This window comes from Aotus nancymaae, unplaced genomic scaffold, assembly GCF_030222135.1.
Source record: "Aotus nancymaae isolate 86718 unplaced genomic scaffold, 86718_ANA_hifiasm-v0.15.2.pri h1tg000016l, whole genome shotgun sequence".
NCBI lineage: Eukaryota > Metazoa > Chordata > Mammalia > Primates > Aotidae > Aotus > Aotus nancymaae.
This window is the reverse complement of record NW_026988428.1, coordinates 30194201-30218515: the sequence shown is the minus strand read 5'-3', so window position 1 is coordinate 30218515 and position 24315 is coordinate 30194201. Positions and strand designations below refer to the sequence as shown.

The following is a 24315-nucleotide window of genomic DNA, read 5'->3' as shown; positions in this document are numbered from 1 at the left end:
CATATTCCTACATCTAACAGTGCTTAACCATATTTAAAGAAAAGAGAGGCTCATGAAATATTTGTTGAATTAGTAAAAGAAGCAAGAAAAGAAGAGAAGAAAGAGTAAGCAATAGAAAGAGAAAAGTTTGGCTTATTTTAATGAGGGTAATGAAGTTTTCCATCATTGGACACCTCGCCATCCATCTCCATTAGCTTATGAATCTTCCATAGGAAATATGTTGGGGCATGTGGACTTCCCTTGAATGTCAAAACAACAACAACAACAACAAAAACACAAGATATTTAGTAGAAGGACTTTCAGGATTTGTTCTGAAAGGAATAGCTCACCTTTTTTTAAACAGAGGCTTTCATTGACCGGTTTTCCCTCCTTGTTGACGTCTATTTTCATCCAGCTATGGAGCCATTTCCAGGCATTCTTGACCACTACTACTCTGGAGTTTTGTTTCTGGAGAAAGAAAGAGGTATTTTCTACCTCAAGGAAGCCTTCCTGATCATAGCAGTTCCATCGGGGTGCCTGGGAACAACGGGCTAAGATGACTGAGCGGGAGGGGCCGTGAGAGGAGTTGGAGATGGCCAAGCACAGTGCAGATTTCACGTGAAGGAGCTTTTCATCCTCAGTCCACATCCACTGCTGGTTCTGGATGGTCCTATTGCATGAGCCCATGACCACTTTCTCATTTTTGAAAAGACACTGTTGTTCCTGGACATGGACAATCTGAAACCCTTCTGGAAGATGAAAAGCTCATATAAAACACTAGGTAGCAAATTATGAGGCCCATTAGAAAATGGAAGAACCCACCCACAAATGAGCTAAATAAAATCACTAGTTTTACTTATAGTTTGTTATTGCTATCATTTCAAGTGAATATTCTCATATTTAACATATGTGATTTAAAATCCCAAAGCTGGCCGGGCGCGGTGGCTCACGCCTGTAATCCCAGCACTTTGGGAGGCCGAGGCGGGTGGATCACGAGGTCAAGAGATCGAGACCATCCTGGTCAACATGGTGAAACCTCGTTTGTACTAAAAATACAAAAATTAGCTGGGCATGGTGGCGCGTGCCTGTAATCCCAGCTACTCAGGAGGCTGAGGCAGGAGAATTGCCTGAACCCAGGAGGCGGAGGTTGCGGTGAGCCTAGATCGCGCCATTGCACTCCAGCCTGGGTAACAAGAGCGAAACTCCGTCTCAAAAAAAAAAAAAAAATCCCAAAGCTGACAGTGTAAAATGTCCATATGTCACACTTAACTCTCCATCTTTTTTTTTTTTTTTAATTTTCACAGGCTTTAGGGAAAAAAAAGCACACCCCTTATTGGAAAATGAAAGGAAGCTTGGAAACAAACAAAACCATCCAAAGTATACAGTACATTTTAGCCCGATTAGACATGCTGAAGTTATGAAGTGCTCAGCTCCCTTTTTAACCATTTGATTTAATACTTTCCATGTAACCTGCCTCCCTTACCTTAAAAAAGTACCCCCTTTCCAGTCTTTAAATTTACATTGCCATAAGTATTTGTATACCAATTACATAGTTTGAATAACAATTTTTAAAAATTGCATACATTGATCAAAAAATAAAGCAAATTTTCCCACTCCTCCAAGCACAACCTCCTAGCTAATTGCAGCCAATGAAAGTACTGATTATCACAAACTAAATTTCCTTTAGTCATGCAGAGGAGCATTTCTCTGTTTTGTGACAATATCTACAGTTTTCTCTCAAATCCTAATAGATTTTTTTTTAAAGTCATCATTTTTCAATGTAAGAAAATTAAACATCCAACTGCTAAGCATCAGTACTGAAGAGTAAGATATTCTGGCTCAGAAACTATTTTCAATGAGGTTTTACTTAAAATGCCCAGCTCGCTCATGAAAATGTTCAGCCCTCCCAAATGACAACTTCCAAATAAAACACACTACATTTCCTCATCCCCTTTAATCATATTTCTTCCATTTTCTTTCTGTAACACAAAAGAAAATAAAACTATAACCGGGTTGGAAAAAGGCTTAGGGAATGCCACAGACTATTATATAATAGTTCAAACTTTTCCTCAGGGTTCTTTACTCTCTGCTGTAAATGTGTCATTTCAGGGGTTGCCTGAGGCATTTGGAGGATGGAAAGAGAGCGTTTATTTTTTTTTTTGGAGAGAAATCTTTACAGTGTGGGCATAACTGGCTCCTTTTATTCCCCCTCTTCATCATCTTTGGCTAAACTGCCATCGAGACCTAGCTCCTTTCACCTTATTTCAGACACTTTTCAAAGACCAGAGACTCCTCAGCTAGATCTGGAAGAAACGCCTCAGGAAACTGAGGCAGACCCACTCACCTGAGTTTCTGAAGATCAAGCAGGTAAGAATCACCATGTAAAATTCAGCCTCCATTTCCAATTAGCAACTGTTCATGCTTCGCTTGGGAAAAAAAAATTCTCCCAGATAAGAGAAGCAAAGACTAGGAAGGAAATGTGCCTTCATGGTGGGGGGAAAAGTCAGTGACGAGCACTTCCTCCTATTGAATTGTTTGGGGAAGTTTTATACCAGTGTCCTTTTGTCTGTTTCCTTAGAAAGAAGGGATTATGATTACCTCTCTTTTTTTATGTAGAAAATATTCCAGCCTTCAAGAGCAGAGTAAATCTCATTAAGACCTCACCTACCTTTCTTTCGGCGTGTGACTACTTCTTAACCTCAAGAAGAAAGAAAGGAATTGTAATCTTAGATAATTGAATGTTCCTGAAGCATTACATCTCTTCAGGTGATGTGATTCTGCTGAATAAACATAAGCCATGTAATTCATGAGGGTCTATGACAAGTGATATAAAGATATAAACATGTACTGTTTGTATAATGAAACACTGCGAGTCTACTGAGGAAAACCACATAATGATGGTACGTCTAGATCATTCTCTCTCAAGTGATGACGATGTTACATTTTGAGATCATCATCGCCACTGGGGAGATGCAGACACTAAAATTAAATCCATCACACTATCTACCTAGGTCTTCCCCAAACAGATGATGACCTCTTTCCAAATAGGATAAAAAAAAGGAAAAAAGAAGAATATGCTTTACTCAGTGATTAGTATTAAGAGTTTATTGGCAGTATGAAACAAAGTCAACATTGCTGCATTAAAAATTCTTATTTGAGCAGAACAGCTAGTGTTTGCTGAGGGTTGTTAATTTTTTTTTTTGTCTCTTGAAGATTGAAACCTTTTGGAAATGTTAAGGACGTACATGAAAATGTCCTTATAAGGAACCTCTGAAAATGGGACAGGTTATATCATTCCTGAAGGCATATGCCTTTTGTTGAGAGAGAGATTCCAGGTAGATAGCATGTTCAAAAATCCCTTCTTAGTAAAAGAGAGACAAGTATTTAAAATTCTTGATACTTCATGGTTGCTACAAATGTTTTCCTTTGAAAGTAAAATGACTCACGGTGTAGAAATACAGTGGATAGAGTTCTGGAGCAGAAGCCACCTCTATGCCCAATAATACAGAGTAAATACATATATACCCAATGACAATCATTGTGCTCTGTAATTGTTTGATAGGAGGTACTATAAATACACGTTTAATAGGTAATATTATCAAGACACATTTCCATATAAAATAGTTACTGCTTTTGATTTTTCTTTTTCAAAAACAAAGACTTATTTTGTTAAAAATCCATTATCAATCACTTGCAACTTTAGCAGCAAGATTCTTGTAACTGTGAAAGGTAATAGCACTTAAAAACAGGAACAGTTTTAACAGCTGACAGTCCAGTCACAAGACAGATTTTGCAAACATTAAAGCATCTAACACATAATACGAATGTCTTCAGCAGCTCATCCAGTCATCACCTGATGACATTTATCACTGAATATTAAATACATACATTCTGTGTGGCAGATAAGAGTCAGTACAGACAAAACAAAATCTGCCTTAGGCTGTGTGAGAAACCTATCATACCTTCATCATCAAAAAACCTTCGAAATAATTTGGGGGATGCTTACAAATGCATTCATATACATAAGGAGCTGGCAATCTCAAATATGTTGCCCAGTCTTCCACATCCATGCCATACGTTGGCTTCAGAGCTTCTCCTTCCTTCCATTGCAGGAAGCTCCTTGGGTGAGTAATTTGATTAATCACCCCAAGAGATGGATGGTCTGACCAGTCTTCAGTGACTCACTGGACAGTCTCTGCTGAAAGTCTGCTCTCATACAGGCACAGAGCATGGTGCACAAATTCATACTGCTCACTGGTTTGCACCATTCCACCTCTGCAAGGAAGAAATAATCAAATGACTTCATTTTGCTAAAATCTTGCAATTTCAAGTAACACAGAGATTACATCCAAGCTATGGCGGTATGCCAAAGACACATGGGACAGTCGGCCTAGTGGTTCTTTTGTTATCCCTCTTACCTGTCTCCAAATGTCTCGACTGTCAAAGTTAATATGCTAATGTATATAAAGGGCTTAACACAGTCCCTGGCACACAATAGGCACATGATTAATTTTACCTATATAACATTACTTGGGAAGTGGTATAACCTAATTATCAAGTACTTGGATTTGGCACCAGCCAAGGTGAGTTCATATCCCTCCTCTGCCAATTCTTAGCCATATGATCTCCGACAAATTCCTTGAAACCCTTTGCACTTTAGTTTCTTCCTCTGTTAAAGCAGGATAGCAAGAGTAACTACTTGGTAAGGTTGCAGTGAAGCTTAAATAAATTCAACGCAGCTGGTGTATTGGTATTACTTCGTGGATGCCTCTTCGTTCATCATGTGTTAAAATGGTTTATTCATTTGGCTTAAAATTGATTGATGGAGATGAATCAAACATAACTCATCTGCAAAATGTTTCTCTTTTTACAAGTAAAAAGAAGTCTACCTTGGAATGGTTTATTGAATATGTTGCACGGAAACAGCCTTTGGGTGTACTGAGTGTCTAGACACAATGGTGGGTGAGTTCTTAAGTGAGCTGGAAAAAGGGAATTGGCTCTGACATTTTCCTCTTGGTTATCACCATTATCATCACTCGCTGCCCAGCACTTCCTTGTCACCGGATTAGTAGAAGGCACTTGCCTTCACAAGAAATAATGGTGCTTCTCATTATGCTTTTATATACATAACACCTATATACCTATATTACATTTCCCCTCTTCATAATTATGGTTCTTTTTTATTTTTTGAGATGAGGTCTCCTTAGTTGCTCAGGCTGTAGTGCAGTGGCATGATCACAGCTCAATGCAGCCTCAACTTCCCAGGATCAAGAGATTCTCCCACCTCAGCCTCTGGAGTAGCTGAGACCACAGGTACCACCACACCTGGACAATTTTTGATTTTCTTTTTTCTTTAGAGACAAGGCCTCACTATGTTGCCCAGGCTGGTTTCCTGGACTCAAGTGATCCTCTTGTCTCGGGCTCCCGAAGTGATGAAATCACAGGCATGAACCATGGTGCTCAGCCCTGTAATTATGATTCCTTAGCTTGTCCAAAGATACCAGATATTAATATGTTGCTATTACTGTTCACTGTATAAAAGCATCACTATCAGTAACTATTTGAAATCTTGTAAAGTCTCTGTAACTCTGCAAGCATACAACTAATTTTATCTTTTAGTTTAACTCTATGTTTTAACCATGTTTTTCCAAGTGGCTGTTAGTATCATGCAAAACAACTTTCAGTTTAGGCACTTCAACTTAAAAACAAAATATCTTGTCTCACTCTAACAAGACTTCTAGTTAATGGTAATAATAAAAACTGTGCTTGTATCTATGTTTGTGAACGTATGTCAATATTAAAGCAGTAAAACTTCCCCCTTTTAAACTACACAGTGATTCCCCAGGAAATTTACATGATGTCAAAATGATGTATTTGGCAAAAAATAGAGGTAAATTCACAGTTTGCGGTGACAGCAACTTACTGACACAGAAGTATTTAATTGGTCTTTCCCTCTAGAAAGCATCTAACACATAATATGAATGTACATAATACAAACATGTTGTACAGAAACAACCTTAGCCTTTGGGTGTACTGGGTGTCTAAACACAATAGAGGGTGGGTTCTTAATTGAGTTGGAAAAAGGGAATTGGCTCTGGCATTTTCCCTTTTGTACATTTTGTTGCATTAAAGGCAATCTTCTGGGCAAAGTATCTCTTGGTCAGAAGGGAACAACAGAAATGGCCAGTTGAGAATGTGGTAATGGTTTCTCTTCTTAGCTGTGTGATGACATCTCGGCTCACCTAAAAACATAGCAGGTGTTCCAAAGATGCTGGCTTTAACTATGAAGCTCGGGAGACACCACCACAGTAAATATTAGGGTGGCTCCAGGGAACTGAGAAGTACCTCCCTTCCTCTGGCATTTGCACAGCTCAGGGCACCATTATTTTGCCTTGAGCTGCAGACAGTATGTGGAAGCTTCTATGTGTTCCAGCTCTTAAGCTCTGGTCTGTCAACTTCCTCTCACCATTGACCTCACTTTGAGGCAAGATTTTCCTCTTCTTGTATGTTCTGGTCAGCACTGGTATTTACATGTCCAACTGGTGAATGAATGGAGACACAGTTTAGATTTTAATAACCGTTTCACCCTAAGTGGGTCAGTGGTGTAATTTGATGGTTGGAATATATTTACTATGACATTCTGTTCACTAAATCAAGGTTGTTTTAGCCAATGAAAGTGAGGAAGATGGAGAAACACACTCATTAATTGTGGGCTGGCAAAATTCTTGCAGGTCTGAAGGCTTCAGGAAGGTCCCCTATGAAAAGTTCTGTTACCTCCCACTTAATTTGGAAAATAAAAACGACAAAAATTGGCATCAGAGGAATCCTTAGAGATCATCCATTCTAGTCACTGACAATATAGCTTTTGTAGAAGGAAGCAATCTATGTATGACAGATGGCCAGCTGGCTTCTGCTGGAATGCTCATGGGGTGAGGGACCTTTAGAGGCAGCCTTTCCCAAGGTTGGCAGGAAAACTTTTAAGACATCAACATGAATCTGCCCCTTTCTAACTTTCACCACATTGGTCCAACAGAAATAACTCAAAAGAAGTCCTAAGGCTCCCCTGCAGTCACACAACAACTCTCCAAAGGCTGGAAAACAGCCATCAAAGTCCTATAATCTTTTCTTCTTTAGACTAAACATCCTGTGGTCACCCAATATTTCTGTACAGCCTGGTTTCTCTGTCACTCACCACTCTAGTCTCCCTCTTCAACAGGCTGTTTTATCAAGTATGACCTTCTTAGAGCGTTGTGTCCCCTCCTGATGGTATCTATGAAGTAGGCTTATTTTCTCCTTCCAGCTGCACATTGAAGACAAACAGATTTGCGTTTGCAGGTGCATCAGGTGGTAAGGTCCCACGGTGCCTTACATGGTGCCTGGTCCCCCGTAGTATTTTAAGATATTAACTGATGGTGTAGGTTAATTAAAAAGTCAGCAAGACCATTTTTGAATGTAGATATTACAGGTTTCTCCCATTCTGTAATTATGCTACCAAATTTTTGAAACTAAATGCAAGACTTTCTATTTATTCTTGTTAATTTCAACTTGTTAGTTTCAGCACAATGCTGTTGTTTACTGGATCACTATCTATCAGTCAATATATTAGTCTTCCATTTCTTACTCCCAGCTTTGTATCTCCTGGATATTTGACAAGGATGCCTTACATCTTCTTATCTAAGGCACTTATAAAGAAATAGAAAAAGAGACAAAGTAGGGTCTTTGAGTAAACTGATATCATGTTATATACTATCTAATCCCATTCTAAAATTATCTCCGACTAGGTTGTAGGTCCTTTAAAGACCTATAAGCATAATGGCATAGTCTTCTTATACTTGTAACAGTAAAAAGCACTTACCAGTCCTAGGTAAATACCTGTCAAATGAATTACCCAGATCATGCTATTTTCATGTCATGTGAAAACAAACTCTAGGCTAAAAGAAAACAAAAGGTATTACAGGATGCATTCACCAGGGGCTGGTTCAAATTCAGGAATTCATCATAATCATCTCTGAAAATATTAAATAAATGCCCTATTGCATATATTGATATATAGAATACTCTGTTGACTGGGTGCCGTGGTTCATGCCTGTAATCCCAGCACTTTAGGAGGGCTGAGAGGATTACTCGAGCCCAAAGTGGGAGGATCACTTGAGCCCAGGAGTTTAAGACCAGCCTGGGCAACATAGTTAGACCCTGTCTACAAACTAAAGTTAGCTGGACACAGTGATGCATAGGTGGGAGGATAGCATTTGGTTTATAACAGGTCTTCCATTCTTTCGAAGGTCAACAGAGCCTTCTCTTTCCCTCTTTCTTTTCTCTTTCCCTCTTTCTTTCATTTCTCTCTCTCCCTCTCCCTCATCTTGCTTTGTTGCCCAGGCCACAGTGTAGTCGTGCAGTCACAGCTCCCTGCAGCCTTGACCTCCCAGACTGAGGTGATTCTCCCACCTCAGCCTCCCAAGTAACTGGGATGACAGGTGCATGCCACCATACTGAGCTACATTTTTTCTATTTTTTTTTTTTTGTAGAGATAGGGTTTTGCCATGTTGCCTAAGCTGGTCTTGAACTCTTAGGCTCAGGCAATCCAACCACCTCAGCCTCCCAAAGTGCTGGGCATGAGCCATCATGCCTGGGATATATAGTTTTTTAGATAGTGGGTCATAGTAAAAAAAAAAAAAAATTAAGAAGCTAGTTCAGTGTCTTTATACAAAATATATTTATGGAATAAATGAATAAAGCTAGGTTAATTATGGAACTCTCAAGAGAGCTCTATAGTAATTCATTCTAAGAGAGCTCTGAATTGGACTCCAGGAAGCTATTAGGTCAGATAGGCTTTATGGCTTTGCTGAAATCTGCATCTATATTACTGATGTAAAGTTCCTAATACAAAGTGCTTCTGGGAGCTGAGAAACAGGGGTGCTCTTTTTCTTACATGTCTTTCTTTTTCTTTTTCTTTTTGGGACAGGGTCTCGTTGTCTCATCCTGGCTAGATCATGGCCAACTGCAGCCTCAACCTCCCAGGATCAAGTGATCTCCTTAGCCTCCCAAGTAGCTGGGACTACAGGTGCATGCCAATATGTATCTTAAATTGCAAACAGAAGTGAAACTTAACTCAGATTCATATCTGATAAATGCTTATGTTAGAACTAAAACATAGCCCCAGCCAATCATAAGCATCCAACTCACATGTTATTATGTCACTAAGGACTTTTCAATACGGTATCTGAAAAAAGGCCATAGTGTAATTGCAAACCAACCAAATAAATTCTTTATTTTGTTTCTGCACTTTCCCAGTACACACTGGCCTCTGGCATTTTGTTATTGGAACACTAAACCTCTTTCGGTCTGGTGTTTCCCAATTCGTGACTGGCTTTTTACTCAAATAAACTCTTTAAAATTTTATTGTGCCTCGGTGTTTCTTTTCCGGTACACATTTGTTTTCCCAGGAGGTATAACACACTAAGGGACGATACTGCTGCTGAGCAGGAGCTAGTTTACCAAAAAAGAGTAAAGTCAAATAAAAATGTCAAAGGAACCCCAGCTAGCTGAGAGAGTGGTATGGGTTTGAAAAAGTTTGGAATGCCAAGGTGCCAAGTTCATTACTAGTGGGGACCAGAGTGTGTTAAGAGGGAAAAATACACACACTGTTGTCAAGACAAATTCTGTCTCTACCACTTACTACGTATTTCACCCTACTACATAATCCCTGCAGTGCTCGGTTTTTTTCATCTGCAAATAATGAGGCAATACAAATAATAGTTTCTACCTTATAGAATTGTTGTGAGAAATAAATGGGACAATCATTTGACCTGTTTAGCATGCATAACAATACCATAGGTGCCAACTATTATTATTGTTATTGTTATACTTCGGTACTGTCTGGTCAAACAGGACCGGCTAGGACGCTCTGGAGTGAGGCCCCCAAAAACCCCGGAGAACCAAGAGCAAACCTGGCAGAGGACATTAGTTTGCCCATTAAGATCCAAATATCTTTCTAAATATTGACCAGCCTACAAGACAGGCACAGTGAAGGCAGACGATATAGTGGAAAATAGTAGGCTTGGAGTCTGACAGATTCAGGTTTGAATCCTTGTTTTTTAACTTACTTAGCTAAATGGTTTTAGACAAGTCACTTAGTCCATCCCAGCCTGGCTCTTCTCACTTGTAAAATGACATTAATGACAAATGTCATCAGGTTGTGTGGATTAAATGAATCAGAGCATATCAATGTCTGGCTCAAGGCTATTCATGGAATTCCCAGAAGCCCAGGGCTCTACAAAGGGGCCTGAGGACCCTGGACAGGGCAGAGGAGGAGGATGGGCCATTAGAACCAGATGCCAATCCCAGCTTTGACCAGGAAAGTTGTGTTTTTTATTGGTTTTCCATGTGGTGTTCTGTGGAAGATTCTGCCTGCAAAAAGTTTTCCATTGTTCACAAAGAAGTTTAAGAACCACTGGCCTGGCTAATAAGGTATTTAGGTATTTATCTAGTCAGGTTTCAAATTTTCCAAGGTTTAAATGAGAGAATTCACAAAACGCTTGGCACAGTAACTGCCCTCCAGTGAGTACTAAATAAACGCTGTGTATTATTTTTCTTATTCTTAGTTAATACGACACCTAGGATAATCATGTTTAGAAGAGTTGGGGTTCATTGGTGTTGTCCCGGTGTCATTATTAATTGGGACACCTTTCACTCTTGAAAGTACCTTGGTTTGGATGATAAATTGTTTGTTCATCCTAATTATGCCCCATTCCATGCTGTGGAAGAAAGTCATTCCCTTTGTTGCAAAAGTGGTGTCAGCCATGTGGCTGGGATTTCTTTGTGCCCACAGACTATGAACACTGTGGCCAGGCCGTAGAGGATTCAGATCTACTACCCTCCTAGAAATATGAGATAATCTCATATCACATTAGCCCTGCCAAACACAAAGATCAGTGTCGTCTCAGTCTCCATGCAGAGCAGCACGTAGCTGTGTCAGCTGGGGGTAAACTCAGGTTAGAAAGGGGAAAAAAAACGTAGTTTTTTCCCTTTGCTACTGGGGGGGTGTTTTGAAAAAACCCCTCCAGATGCCCAGGAGAGAGATTTGGCTTTTAACATGTTAAAATTGTGACCTTTTGTGACTATTCACTCACACATACAGAGAGCAACAGCCTTTCCTGTTGTACCGCCCAGCCCGTATCCGGTCTAATCAGTAGACAGAAGAAATTCTGCAGTGATGACTCACTTCTGGGCTAACAATGAAACTTATGCTCCTTTGCTTTTTATTATTTTCAAATCTGGAATTCTTTTGGTAAAGTTTGATACAGTAAATTTAGAACAAAAGGTGTGGACGTTAATGTGCCTCCCGGGTAAAGCTCCTCTAGCTTGGGCATGAGTCAAGTGAGGCTACTGTCTGCTGTATAGCCGGGGTCAGCTGCAAGGTGTGTCTGCCCCTCGGACAGAGGATTTCCCACGTCTTTACACAGATATCGTATCAAAGAAGGAGAATTTAAATGTAAATTTGGCCAATTCTGACAAGGTATTTTGAACACAGACGCCTTCTCCAAAGCAGATGTGTTCTAAAGTATTTGTAGGTCAAAAAAGTCAGCATATATCAAATGATAATTCAACTGATGACTAACGTATTTTGAGTTCCATTTTTTTCCCCTGAAAATTAGCTGTTTTCTTCTGAACACTCAAGTTAACAGTAAACTAATTTCAAGCTGGGAAGAAGGAAAATGTCCTGGCAACCACTTGGAAGATTAGGTTGGCATAATCTGTTTTACAAAGTAGACCTCTTGTTATGATCTCAGGGACTATAATGTGAAGTAAATTCACACCAGTTTCTAGGGCTTCATCTCCAAGTGTCCTTAAAATAAGAAGCCAAAATGTTGAATTCCTGATCTACAAATGAGATCTTTGGAGTTCATTAGTTAGAGGAATCTTTGTGATTTTTTGGGAACGCAGAGAAATATGGATAAATGCAAGGTTACAGTTGGTAAGCCTTAGACCAACAAGCAGAAACTTTAGTTTTGAAATTATTTTAACCAGTTTTAGATATAAAAAATATTTTGGGGACATATATTAGCCTTGGAAATTGATGGAATATATATTCTTCCGAGATTGCTGTAGTTAAAAAGAAAAGAAAATCATCAGACTGAAATGAGTAATCAAAACATTTAAACAATGATATGACGCACATTGGAAGCATCTTTTTATCCTGTGTGGGAAGCCACTGGTGAGGCCTTTGGATGTCATTCCGATTTAAGCTCTCTTGAGTTAAGGATGTACAGGGAACTACAGATTCCACCCTTGACTCTTAAAAAGAAAAATTAGATGTAATTTCCTGTTACTGGGGAAGAAAAAAAAAGAGAAAAAAGGACCTTGGAATCAGATATTATTTTATATGTTTCATTTCCCAGATTCTGTTTTAAAATTCTTCCAGTGTCCAGTTGCCAATGGGATTGAAAGGAAAACAATGAGGAAAAAGTTATCTGAGGTCAATCAGCAATGGAATATGTTCCTTTCCTGCCTGCCTTGATGTCTTCTAATGGTCACAAATTGCTCCTTAGTCATACTCCTGTAGTATCTCTGTGCATGTGAAACACTGATGTGAAAATGTAAACATCATGAATAGTAATAAACGGAGACAGTGCATCTCTCTATCACTATCTCAAACCATAGAACCTTGACATACTCAAGCCTAAATGAATCTCTTTTAGTAAGAGCTACATGCAGTGAAAGCTGATTGGTTTAGCTTTATAGCAATTGGTATTTTTAACTAGGTGGTAGAGTTGTAACAATTTAGTGATATTTGAGATTGGAAGGTTTAAGTATTATATGGAAGTGCTTTCTAAGTAATAATTACACTATGTTCAGTTTAGTACTAATATTATAGATCTGTTTTTCAACTATAATTTTTAAAAATTGTTGACCTATCCATGTATGGCAACCTCCTGTTAATAAGAAAATGTGACTGTGCAAAATATCCCTTTTGCAACAATGCTGGCCAACAGAAAGTTCATTGTACTTATCACATTCAGATATTAATAAGTAATCTAAACTAAAATAATCAGAGATAAACAATTCTCCCTGGTTTATATAGCAACTAGTTTGGGGTCACTGCCAAAGGCAGGATTGGAAAGTAAACTTCCTCTCCCTTCATCTTGTGTATAACCCACTTAGGCCTCCCACTCCAGAAAACATCAGCAGAATCCCCAAAATCTAGAATTTAGTCAATCTAATTTGAGCAAAATTGAAAGTTCAGTTCAGAGTATTTTATCAAAATGTCAAAATTGGTCACGTGGTCTTGAAGATTCCCCCTTTTTGGTTTTGGATTCTTCCTTTAGAATGAAAACTTTGGGCAGTATATTCCTGAGGCTAGATTTTTAAAAAACCCACTCTTTTCCTAGGAGATGGCTGGCAAATGCTATGACTATTACTACTATCCCATTATTCTCCACATAAACAAAACTTCATACTTAAAGAAAGCAAGAGCTGAGAGGGATCTCAGAAAGCCGGTTGGTCACTCTGCAAACACTGAATTCCAGGATGGAAAAGCATCTTGTTGGAGGAGTCCCGACATCCACTTACGCTTTGTTGTGAGTCACAAAATGAATATTAACTTGCAAGCATACAATCACATGGAGGTCCACGAAATATCTTAAGAGTAAGATATTTCTGGTTTTCATACCAGAAAAGGCTGGAGATCACTGTTATGTCCCTAATCTCCTTTTACATATGTAGACAAAGAGGCCTAGAGTAGACAAGTGGTCACATAGAAAATTAGGGGGCAGAGCCAGGCGCCAAGCTCCTTGACATCTGGTCCAGAGATGTCTGGCACTGCATTCTTTCACAAGTCACAAGTCTTACCAGACAGTGTTCAGTTGCAATTCCCATACCACCCACTTCATGTTTTAATTAAAAGCGAATGCAATGGGAATGAGAGGATGATCCATTAATGCCCTTCTAAATAAAACATTCGTGGGTGCCTTGCACTGAATTTGAACTCCTACTTGGAAAAAAAGAGAAATCCTATTTTAGTTCAAAATATGCTCAAAAGTATCATTAAAAGGAGAATCACAGACTCACGAATCTGCAATGAGAACTGAGCATCTATTAATAGAAGTTGTCCCAAAGCCAATAAAAATAATGTCTTGCCAGAGAATGAGGAATCCACCAAATGGTTTTGTCATTGTTTTCATACTGGAAACATCTATTCAGCGTAACACATTCGTCTCTGCACCAGACCATTTGAATTTATTACTAAAATGCAGATCTGTGACTTGAGTGGAAATTGCTTGTTCTTGTCATGTTAAATTACAAAGTCCCGGCATTGTAATTTTGGGGGTGGTGGTGGAAATCAAGATTTTAATCCTACCGAGTGTTCAAACTCCTCACTGACTAGTCATGAAAGGAGCCCCATTTCAAGGATGCAAATCACTGCCCTGTCTTTTTCTTTGCGGTTAGCCATACCTGGACTCCTCAGAGGAGGCAGCTACAAGTGGCGAGGGGTAAGACTATAAAAGATGCAGCGTGCAGCCTTCATCACTAGTGGTTGGACGTTGTTAAAAAGAGTAGAAAAGGATAGACAAAGGCCTGCAAAGCTTGTATTCAGCAGCATACAAAGTATCAGCCTTCTGATATATTGGCTCTGTCTTTTCTCTCTTATTATACTTGGCTAGTTGCTTTTAATTAGCTGGTTCCACCCTTCCTTCCTCCAACAACCTTTGTTTTTTTGAGATAGAGTCTCGCTCTATTGCCCAGGCTGGAGTGCAGTGGCACAAAGTCGGCTCACCACAACTGTGCCTCCCAGGTTCCAGCGATTATCCTGCCTCAGCCTCCTAAGTATCTGAGACTACGGGCGTGCACAACAACATCCTGCTAATTTTTGTATTATTATTTTTTGAGACAGAGTCTTGCTCCATCACCAGGAGCCAGGCTGGAGTGCAGTGGGGCAATCTTGGCTCACTGCAACGTCTGCCTCCTGGGTTCAAGCAATTCTCCTGCCTCACCCTTCTGAGTAGCTGGGACTACAGGTGCGCACCACCACGCCCAGCTAATTTTTGTATTTTTAGTAGAGACGGGGTTTCACCATGTTGGCTAGGATGGTCTCGATCTCTTGACCTCATGATCCACCCGCCTTGGCCTCCCAAAGTGCTGGGATTACAGGAGTGAGCCACTGCGCCCGGACTAATTTTTGTATTATTATTAGAGATGGGTTTCACCATGTTGGCCAGGCTGGTCTTGAACTCCTGACCTCAAGTGATCCACTCACCTCGGCCTCCCAAAGTGCTGGGACTACAGGCTTGAGCCACTGCACTCAGCCCCTTTCCCCTTTTTAATGGTCTAGGTTCAGGCTTAAATTACTATCAGATCTCTAGTCTTCTCTTTACCACCAAGCTTCTTGAAAGAACAGTTTATCTGTATTATTAAAACTTCTTTCCCTCTCATTTAGATGGTTTGTGAGGAAAGTTGTCTGTGGTCAAATAAATGTGAAAGAGTTCTTAAACAAAATGAAAGACATTTCTACATTGGGAGATTTTAGATTTTTTGATGCATTAATGCTTATTGTGAATATCCAAGTAGGGAAGACTTTGAAGAAATATGGTGTAGGGCTGGGTGCTGTGGCTCATACCTGTAGTCTCAGCACTTTGGGAGGCTGAGATGGGTGGATCACCTGAGGTCAGGAGCTCAAGACCAGCCTGGCCAACAGGGTGAAACCCTGTTTCTACTAAAAATACAAAAATTAGCCAGGCGTGCTGGTGGGTACCTGTAATCCCAGCTACTCAGGAGGCTGAGGCAGGAGAATCGATTGAACCTGGGAGGCAGAGGTTGCAGTAAGCCAAGATCTCACCACTGTACCCCAGCCTGGGTGACAAGAGTGAAACTTGGTCTCAAAAAATGTATCTATATAGATATCTATATTTATACACATATATGGCTAAATATGTCTATATATATGTGTAAAAATATGTGCAAATGTCTATATATTTACACATATAAATATATAGACATATATATTTACACGTGTATGTGTAATATATATAGGTCTATATATTTAGTGTACAGCTTTTCCCAAACTTAGTTGAGAACCTACTTTCTGCCTGAATACCAAGAGGATTTGGCATAGGAGGCTCTCGATAAATAATCGTTAATTAAACTATGTCCTGAGAAGCACAATCTGGGATAGCCGGTTAAGACATCCATTTTTCTACACCCAGGTGCCTGATTCAAGCTCTGTAGCAGATGTCTAGCGATGCTTGTTGAATGAATGAATGTATGCAGGATTCAGGAACACCACTCTGAGCAGAGGTCTCAGATGCCTATTCCACAGAACACAGGATGCAGGATTCAGGCCCATCTATTAGGTTGGTGTAAAAATAACTGTAATAGCAAAAACCCCAATTACTTTTGCACCAACATAATACAAATGCTCCTTCTAAAACTACCCCAAGACAGAGTTAGCTTGAAGGGATTGTGACCTGTGCAGTCATACCTCTCTCACCTCCTTGTGCTGATAAGGACCCTGCACTTGGATTAATGCTTTGCTGTCACTGTCTTCAAGTATTTGATACTTTTTAATCAACGGATGCCATATTTTCACTTTGTACTTGGCCTTACAAATTATGTAGCTGGTCCCACCCAAACTGCCCTTTGCTAGTGCTCTTGGGCTCTGTCTTAGTGGCCTTGGCTTTCCCAAGACAAGCCATGAGCTTGTCTAACAGTCTTCTTAATGGAAGGACCTCACCATGGTGTGTCAAGCATCTGGAGCCCTCTCTTCAATTTCCCTTCATCAAAACCCAAGTTCTGAATGTATTCCTAATGCCAAGAGTTACACTCTCTCCAACTATCACACTGAAAAGAAGAGATCACCTCATTTAGATTGAAGCGTTAATAACAGAGAAGGCATAAAATGTTACCCCTATCTCCCATTCCCATGTTCAATAAACTGCAGAAAAGGATGATTCTTTTAGAAGAATTCATCCAAGATTAGCTCTTTAGGAGCAGTATTTTTAATTTTTTTGATTTTTTTATTGTACTCTAGTTTCTGGGGTACATGTGCAGATCATGCAGGATTGTTGCATAGGTACATACATGGCAATGTGGTTTGCTGCCTCCATCCCCCTGTCGCCTATATCTGGCATTTCTCCCCATGTTCTCTCTCCCCAACCTCCCCACCCCCCTGCTGTCCCTCCCCTAGCCTCCCACAACAGACCCCAGTGTGTGATGCTCCCCTCCCTGTGTCTATGTTTTCAGTGTTCAACACCTGCCTATGAGTGAGAACATGCGGTGTCTGATTTTCTGTTCTTGTGTTAGTTTGCTGAGTTTTTAGACATACACTATACATTTTAGCATCCTCCATAGACAGATATTTTAAGATGAAGCAATTTTTTGTACCTCAAATTGTACTCTTAAGGCAGTTGCTGACAACATCACTCCATCTAGTCATAAAGCAGCTCTTATTTATACTAAAAACTGTTTTAAAAATGATGGTGTCCTGTTGTCATTGAATTTTGTTTTTAAGAGATGGGAGTCTTGCTATGTTTCTCAGGGTGGCCTCCAACTCCTGGGCTCATTTGCTTAAATTGGCAGAGCATTATCAAAGAAGTATGTTTTTGTTAAAAAGTTTTACAATAAACCTATTACAGAAGCCTATTTACTTTTATCTATAAGATTGATATAAATCAGATAAATAATTAGAGATGAGATAAATGTCCCTGATTCCAATAGGTCCATTTTGTTACTTTCTAAGCTACTTGACTTTGGGCAAGTTACTTGATATCTTGAATTCTTTGGTTATTCGTTAAAAAAAATGAGGCCAAGAGATGCTTCTTTTCCTTCACTTGGTTTATTTTGGTAGTTAAATGAGTCATGTGCTTTGAAGACAATGGTGAAGAGTCCATGATTAAATACATTTCTGTATGTTAAATAGTGCGTTCTGGAATCTCTAAAAACAGATCCAGAGCTGTAGGTAAGGATAACCAGGACAATCAGAATTTGGGGACAAGGTTTGAAGAGGTGATGAAGAAAGATACGCTGCAAAGGCAGAAGGGTAGAAGTTTGGATTGGCTGAGACCAGCTTTCCCTTTACTGGCATGAGCCAAAAACATGGTTAATGGCAACAGTTAGCCACCAATTGGAATATTTAAAATGAGATATGATAGGAAAAAGCTGAAGGATTAGAACAAGAGGCAAGAATGATGGGGTAGAAAAAGAAGTAAGATGAGGTGAAAGGAAGGGGTTAGGTTTTCTGTTCTGGTTTTCATAATAACTGGAAGAGTGTCTAACAGAAGGAAGAGAGAAGAAAAGGAAAACATATGTCGATCCTGTGAGGCAAGAAGGGTGAAGGAAAGACCTTTCAAAGGAAGGTTCAAGGAGAGGATCTGTTTCATAAACAACAGAAACAGCTGCTCAGAAAGAATGCAGAAAGGGTCCTGATGAATAAATCAGTTAGAATGATTTTGATGCACACATTGGCAACCATTCAAACCGAAGGGCGCTGAGTGTCTACAGGCTTCAGAGCAGCAGAGAAGTTGGATCTGTTTTGAAGATATCCTATCAGAAGTAAAAAGACAAGCCCTGTGGGAAGACCTTGGTGGTGACAGAAGGCCAAGGCTAAAATTTCTGACCATTTATTTGCTTTAGGAAGGAAGGGGCAAATAGAGGAGGCATTGTGATGTGGTTTTAAAAAAATGCATTTGTAATTCCATTCAAAAGTAGAGGACAATTTGGTAGACCTGAAAGGGGAATGTGACTGGGAATTGGAATCCAAGGTGGAGATCAGGCTATGAAAGGGGGCAGGGGAGGTGGGAGATGGGAGGGTGAGCAGGCAATAATTAACGGTAACATAACAAGAGCCAATAAAAAGAGCAAACCAAGCCTGTTTTCAGCACGTTCTTCCAAATGAGATCAGAACAGGTGTTGTTGGAGGCCAACCTGGTTTGAAGTCACTTTGATCCATGCGTGTATATGGCATTCATGGAGTTCTGGCACTAAATAACACAGGACCCCAAGGCATAAACTAGAGTTTCCTGGGTGATTTGGGGTCTCAGGTGCCAGCCTTGTTTACAGGCCACAAATCAGGACAGATGAAAGTCAATGTGGGAGCAGCCCTGGCTGACTGAGTGCTGCTGCTTCTCTCAGAGTCAGGGACCCCTCTCCTGGGTGAAGTTAGGTCCCCAAATTTGAAGTGAAGCAACTGATCCTAGTCCAGCTGAGGTAAACTACACAGGATGGAAGGCAAAAGAATTTCAGGAGATTAAGACAACAATTATAAAAGGAAGAGGGATAATTGAAACTGATTCTTTTTTTTTTTGGAGATGGAATCTCACTCTGTTTCCAGGCTGGTGTGCAGTGGCGCAATCTCGGCTCATTACAACCTCTGCCTCCCGGGTTCAAGAGATTCTCCTGCCTCAGCCTCCCAAGCAGCTGAGACTACAGGCGTGTGCCACCACGCCCAGCTAATTTTTGTATTTTTTAGTAGAGACGGGGTTTCACCATGTTGGCCCGGATGATCTCAATCTCTTGACCTTGTGATCTGCCTGCCTTGGCCTCCCAAAGCGCTGGGATTACAGGTGTAAGCCATCTCGCCCAGCCGGAACTGATCCTTTTTATGTACAAAAAGTAAATATTTTTGGAAACAGTTATATGTGGGGTGTGGTAGGAGGAAAGTGGGGTTGTGGGGTACAGAGAGGATAAGCGATGTAGGCTGAGTGTTCTACTAAGTACATTGCAGGTTTAATATCATTTAAATGTGAGTGAAATCCTGTGAGGTATATATTACTATTTTCAGTTTATAGGCACATGTTTAGGTTCCTTGCTATATATATTGATAACAACTGTGGAAACTTGACTGAATGCTTATTACATGCCAGGCATTTCACACAGGTTATATCTTTTCATCCTTACCATAACAATAGGAAATATACACTATTATTACTCCAATTTTTCAAATGAGAAGACTTTGGCATGAAGAAGAGCAGTAAGTTGCCCAAGGCCATCCAACCAAAAAATGGTGGAAGCTGGGACAGAAACTCAGGCAGGCAATCTGTTTCCAGAGCCCAGAATCTTAACCGCCATGACAAACTGCCTCTAGAGTTTACATGCTAACAGAAAGAGAAAATAATAAAGAAGGAAATAGAGTAGAAAACCAAGAGGGAAGATACACTTACAAAGACTTAGGGGATACTGTTTAAAAGGGAACAAGACTGTTAAGGATGGGAAGGGAAAAACTAATCTGGATAGGGAAATTTGAAGGTTTTATTTTTTTAGAGATAAGAGAAACTTCACCGATAATTTTAATAATAATAAAGATGATAATAACATAATAAACATTTATTTAGGGCTTACTATGTGCCAGACCCTATTCCAAGTGCTTTATGTATATTATCTCACTTTTCAGAATAATCTTGTCTTTTTTTTTTTTTTTTTGAAATCCCAGGATGTAGCACATATTGCTCAAAGTATATTTTTTTGAAAAAAGTTTGAAAGGTAATTATATGGCCTAGCATGGTGGCGCATACCTACAATCCTAGCCCTTTGGGAGGCCAAGGTGTGAGGATTGTTTGAGCCTGGGAGCTCGAGACTGATCTGGGCCATATGGTAAAACCCCGTTTCTACAAAAAATATAAAAATCAGCTGAGTGTGGCACACGCTTGTAGTCCCAGGAGGTCGAGGCTGCAGTGGGCCGTGACCACATCACTGCACTCCAGCTTGGGCAACAGAGTGAGACTCTGTCTCCAGGAAAAAAAGAAAGATTAGTATACAATTTCATTTTTTAGGAGACTCTAGGTCATAGGGCTAAAGCTCAAGGAAATCCTGTGTCTCTCTTTGTTTCATTACTTCCCAGCATTTATTTCTGTCTGAAATTATCTTGGTTTGCTTGTTTATTATGTCTTTTTCTGCTAGCATGTAAATTCTAAGAGAGTAGAAAATTCTTGCTTAATGCAGTATTTGCAGCATCTAGACCAAGGCCTAAGGCATATGAGGTGATTAGTAAACATTTGTTGTTTGTTTTTAGAGACAGGGTCTCATTTTGTTGCCCAAGCTGGTCGCAAACTCTTGAACTCAAGGGATCCTTCCACCTCGGTCTGCAAAGTGCTGGGATTACAGGTGAGAGCCACCGTGTCTGGTCAACATTTCTGTTTCCACTGTAGTACACTGAATTACTGAGCAGAGATGCTGGCTGCTCATGATTTTGTGCCTTCTCTCAAGCAGAATCTGATCACTTTCTCCATCACTAACTCAACCGTCCATTTACCCAGGCAGGCTTAGTTGTGGAGCAACGAAGAGGAGAAGTTTCTTGTTAATTTTGTTTTCCAAACAAACAGAGATTATAACAAAGGTGATCAAATCATATCTCTATAAAAATGACTCTTCCATCTCATCCTCAAGGATGGCTACTATCAAAAAAGCAAAGCTGAAAATAAAGAGTTGGTGAAGATGTAGAGAAACTGGAACCCTCGTTCGTTGTTGATGGGAATGTAAAATGGTGGAGCCATTGCAGAGAACACTATGATGGTTTCCTCAAAAAATGAAAAATAGAATTCTGTATGATCCACCAATCCCACTTTTTAAAGGTATACTCAAAAGAACTGAAAACGGGGTCTTGAACAGATATGTGCATACCCATGTTCCTAGCAGCAGTATTCACAACAGTAACAATACGGAAGCAACTCAAGTATTCATCAATGGATGAATGGATAAACAAAATATGTTACCTAAAATGGAATCTTATTCAGCTTTAAAAAGGAAGGAAATTCTGACACATGCTACAAAATAGATGAACCTTGAGGATATTATGCTAAGTGAAATAAGCCAGCCACAAAAAAACAAATACTGTATGACTCCACTTACAAAAAACGTGCCTAGAGTGTTTAAACTTACAGAGACAGAAAGCAGAATGGCAGGTGCCAGGGGTTGGACCGAGGGAGGAATAGGGAGTTTCTGAATGGATACTGAGTTTTTCAACATGAAAAGAATTCTGGAGATTGGTTGTACAACAATAGGAATGTACTTAACTCTACTAAATTGTCCACTTATAAATGGTTAGGATGATAAATTTTGTCATGTGCATTGTGTTACAATTTAATAAAAAGATTAAAAAATAACTTTGGGGGCCAGGTGCAGTGGCTCTCACCTGTAATCCCAGCACTTTGGGAGGCCAAGGAAGGAGCATCCCTTGAGCCCAGGAGTTCTAAACAAACCTGGGCAACATAGTGAGACCCTGTCTCTAAAAAAAAAATACAAAAATTAGTCATGTGTGGTGGCACTCGCCTGTAGTCCCAGCTACTTGGGGGGCTGAGATAGGAGGACCACTTGAGCCCAAGAAGTCTAGGCTGTAGTAAGCCATAATCACACCACTGCATTCCAGCTTGGGTGACAAAGTGAAATCCTGTATCAAATAACTAAGTAAGTAACTAACTTCCTTCCTTCCTTCCTTCCTTCCTTCAGTCCAGGTGTGATGGCTCATGCATGTAATCTCAGATCTTAGGGAAGTCCAAGTGGGAGAATCACTTGTAATCAGGAATTCAAGAACAACCTGAGTAATCTAACAAGACCCCCATCTCTATAAAAAAACTGAAAAAATTAGCCAGGCATGGTGCACACCTGTAGACCTAGCTACTTGTGGGGCTGAGGTGCAAGGATTGCTTGAGCACAGGAGTTTGAGGCTGCAGGGAGCTGAGACTGCACCATGGCACTCCAGCCTGGGTGACAGAGCAAGACCTTGTCTCAAAAAAGAGAAAAAAAGGGCTTTTAAATATAAGGTATATACTTAAGCATTTTACAAGCATCTCTATAGAGATTTAGGACCTTGGAGCCTGATATGTTTATGTATGAAGTCAGGCAGATAAGATCAGGCTGTGAGTGGTTACACTGCTCTGAAGGCAAGCCTCTGTGACACTCACCTATCCATACGAAGCTGGCAGACAATGCTTAGTGCATCCACGACTCCTTCTTCTTTCAACTGTCGACAGCCAATGGATGTAGCAATAAAACACCCCGTTCTACCTATTCCTGCACTGAAAAGAAAAGAAAAGGAATTTAAAAAGTGGGGGAAAATGACAAAGATAAGAAACATTCTTTTAAAAGGGTACTTTTAAATCTGAAACCACACTTAAAAATAGTATTCATGTACTGAGTATTATAAACCTGGCCCCGTGCTAAGTGCTTAAAATAGATTTTTTCATTTAATTATAAGCAGTAGGATGAGAGGGGTGCAGGGAAGTGATGAGTGGGGGGAATAGTAAAAATGCATTATAATTGTTCTAGCAAAAAATAAAAAATAATGAAGGTTTACACTTAGGCAAGACACAGCAGTAGAAAGGAAGGGGAAGATTTAGACACATCACCAATGTGAATCTGGAGGAGTGAAGCTGAAGAGGGAGAAAAGCAAAAGTTAAAGACAAATAGGCCTAGACAGAAAGAAGAATGGTGATGCTTTGAGGCCAAGGGCATCCTGGAATAGTGTGAATTTGAAGGGGGAAGGGAAGGGGAATTTGGTGTTGGACATACTGATGTTGAGAAGTCTAGTGAATAACTAAGCAATTGAAGACTGGATTCATTTTAGGAGAGGGTGAACCCCTACAAATCTGTATTTCCAAGAGATTTGTATAGAGGTGATAACTGAACAGAAATATTGTCTGTCCTGGTGGGTTTACACATTCAACTGCCTTAGATGACATGCCCATAAAATCAGCCTCACAAGCACACGTGCTCTCTCTGTCCCCGTCTGCAGTTTTAACCACTAATAGCCTCTATGTAAAAGATTATTTCAAATCTACATCTAGACTCCCTAAATATCCTAAACTCTAGATTGTCATTCCATCTCCTCCTTACTATTTTGCACTTGCTTCAGTTCAACGTGTCTAAATTGAATGTATCTAAAACAGAATTATCTTTTCCCTCAATGGCATTACCAGCCAGCCACAAGTTTTCCAGCCTAGAAATCTTGCAGCCATCTTTTACATCTCTCCCTTTCTCACCTCCCACATCCAATCTGTTACCGCTTCTTCGATTTTCCATCTCTGCTGAGGCTGTGGGATTCACGCTTTCCTTTCTATAGACTGTACTCACGTTTTCAACATCTCCTTTTTTCATAATTAGCAGTGATCTCATTATAGTTTCCAAGTCTCAAGTCTTTTCCTGGACAAATTTGCACAGCTGCTAGGTTCATCTTTCTGAAATAGGGACTGAATTATAACATTCCCTACTCAAAAACTGTAGATGGCTCCCATTAGTTATAGCATAATGTCTAATCTCCCTACTGTGGTATTCGTGACCTTGCAAAATCTGAATGTGACTAACTTTCAAGCCTTATGTATTTTGCTTTCTTCTTTCCTATGTGCCATGATTTTC

General features: G+C 39.9%; 2 protein-coding genes across 5 annotated transcripts in view; both read right to left on the bottom strand.

The window, feature by feature from the left end:
- PTPRB (protein tyrosine phosphatase receptor type B) overlaps nucleotides 1-2708 on the bottom strand; it is a 120179-nt gene extending 117471 nt beyond the window's left edge. The window contains exons 1-2 of one of the 3 annotated variants that reach the window (XR_001105522.3): nucleotides 2324-2708; nucleotides 330-728 (exon numbers count right to left, since the gene is read on the bottom strand). Coding sequence is in view for 2 of the 3 variants with exons in the window: in XM_012441335.3 (XP_012296758.2) it covers nucleotides 330-728; nucleotides 2324-2378 (454 nt within the window). In the remaining variant the exon portion in view is untranslated. The remainder of the gene's footprint in view (nucleotides 1-329; nucleotides 729-2323) is intronic. The other 2 variants (XM_012441335.3, XM_012441336.3) reach the window with 2 other exon arrangements.
- A 354-nt stretch (nucleotides 2709-3062) lies between these two features.
- The window catches only part of PTPRR (protein tyrosine phosphatase receptor type R), a 283107-nt gene continuing 261854 nt past the window's right edge, over nucleotides 3063-24315 (bottom strand). For both annotated transcript variants that reach the window (XM_012441339.3, XM_012441340.3), the window contains 2 exons: nucleotides 22866-22979; nucleotides 3063-4254 (listed from right to left, as the gene is read on the bottom strand). In XM_012441339.3, the coding sequence (XP_012296762.2) occupies nucleotides 4161-4254; nucleotides 22866-22979 (208 nt within the window). In that variant the 3' untranslated portion in view covers nucleotides 3063-4160. The remainder of the gene's footprint in view (nucleotides 4255-22865; nucleotides 22980-24315) is intronic.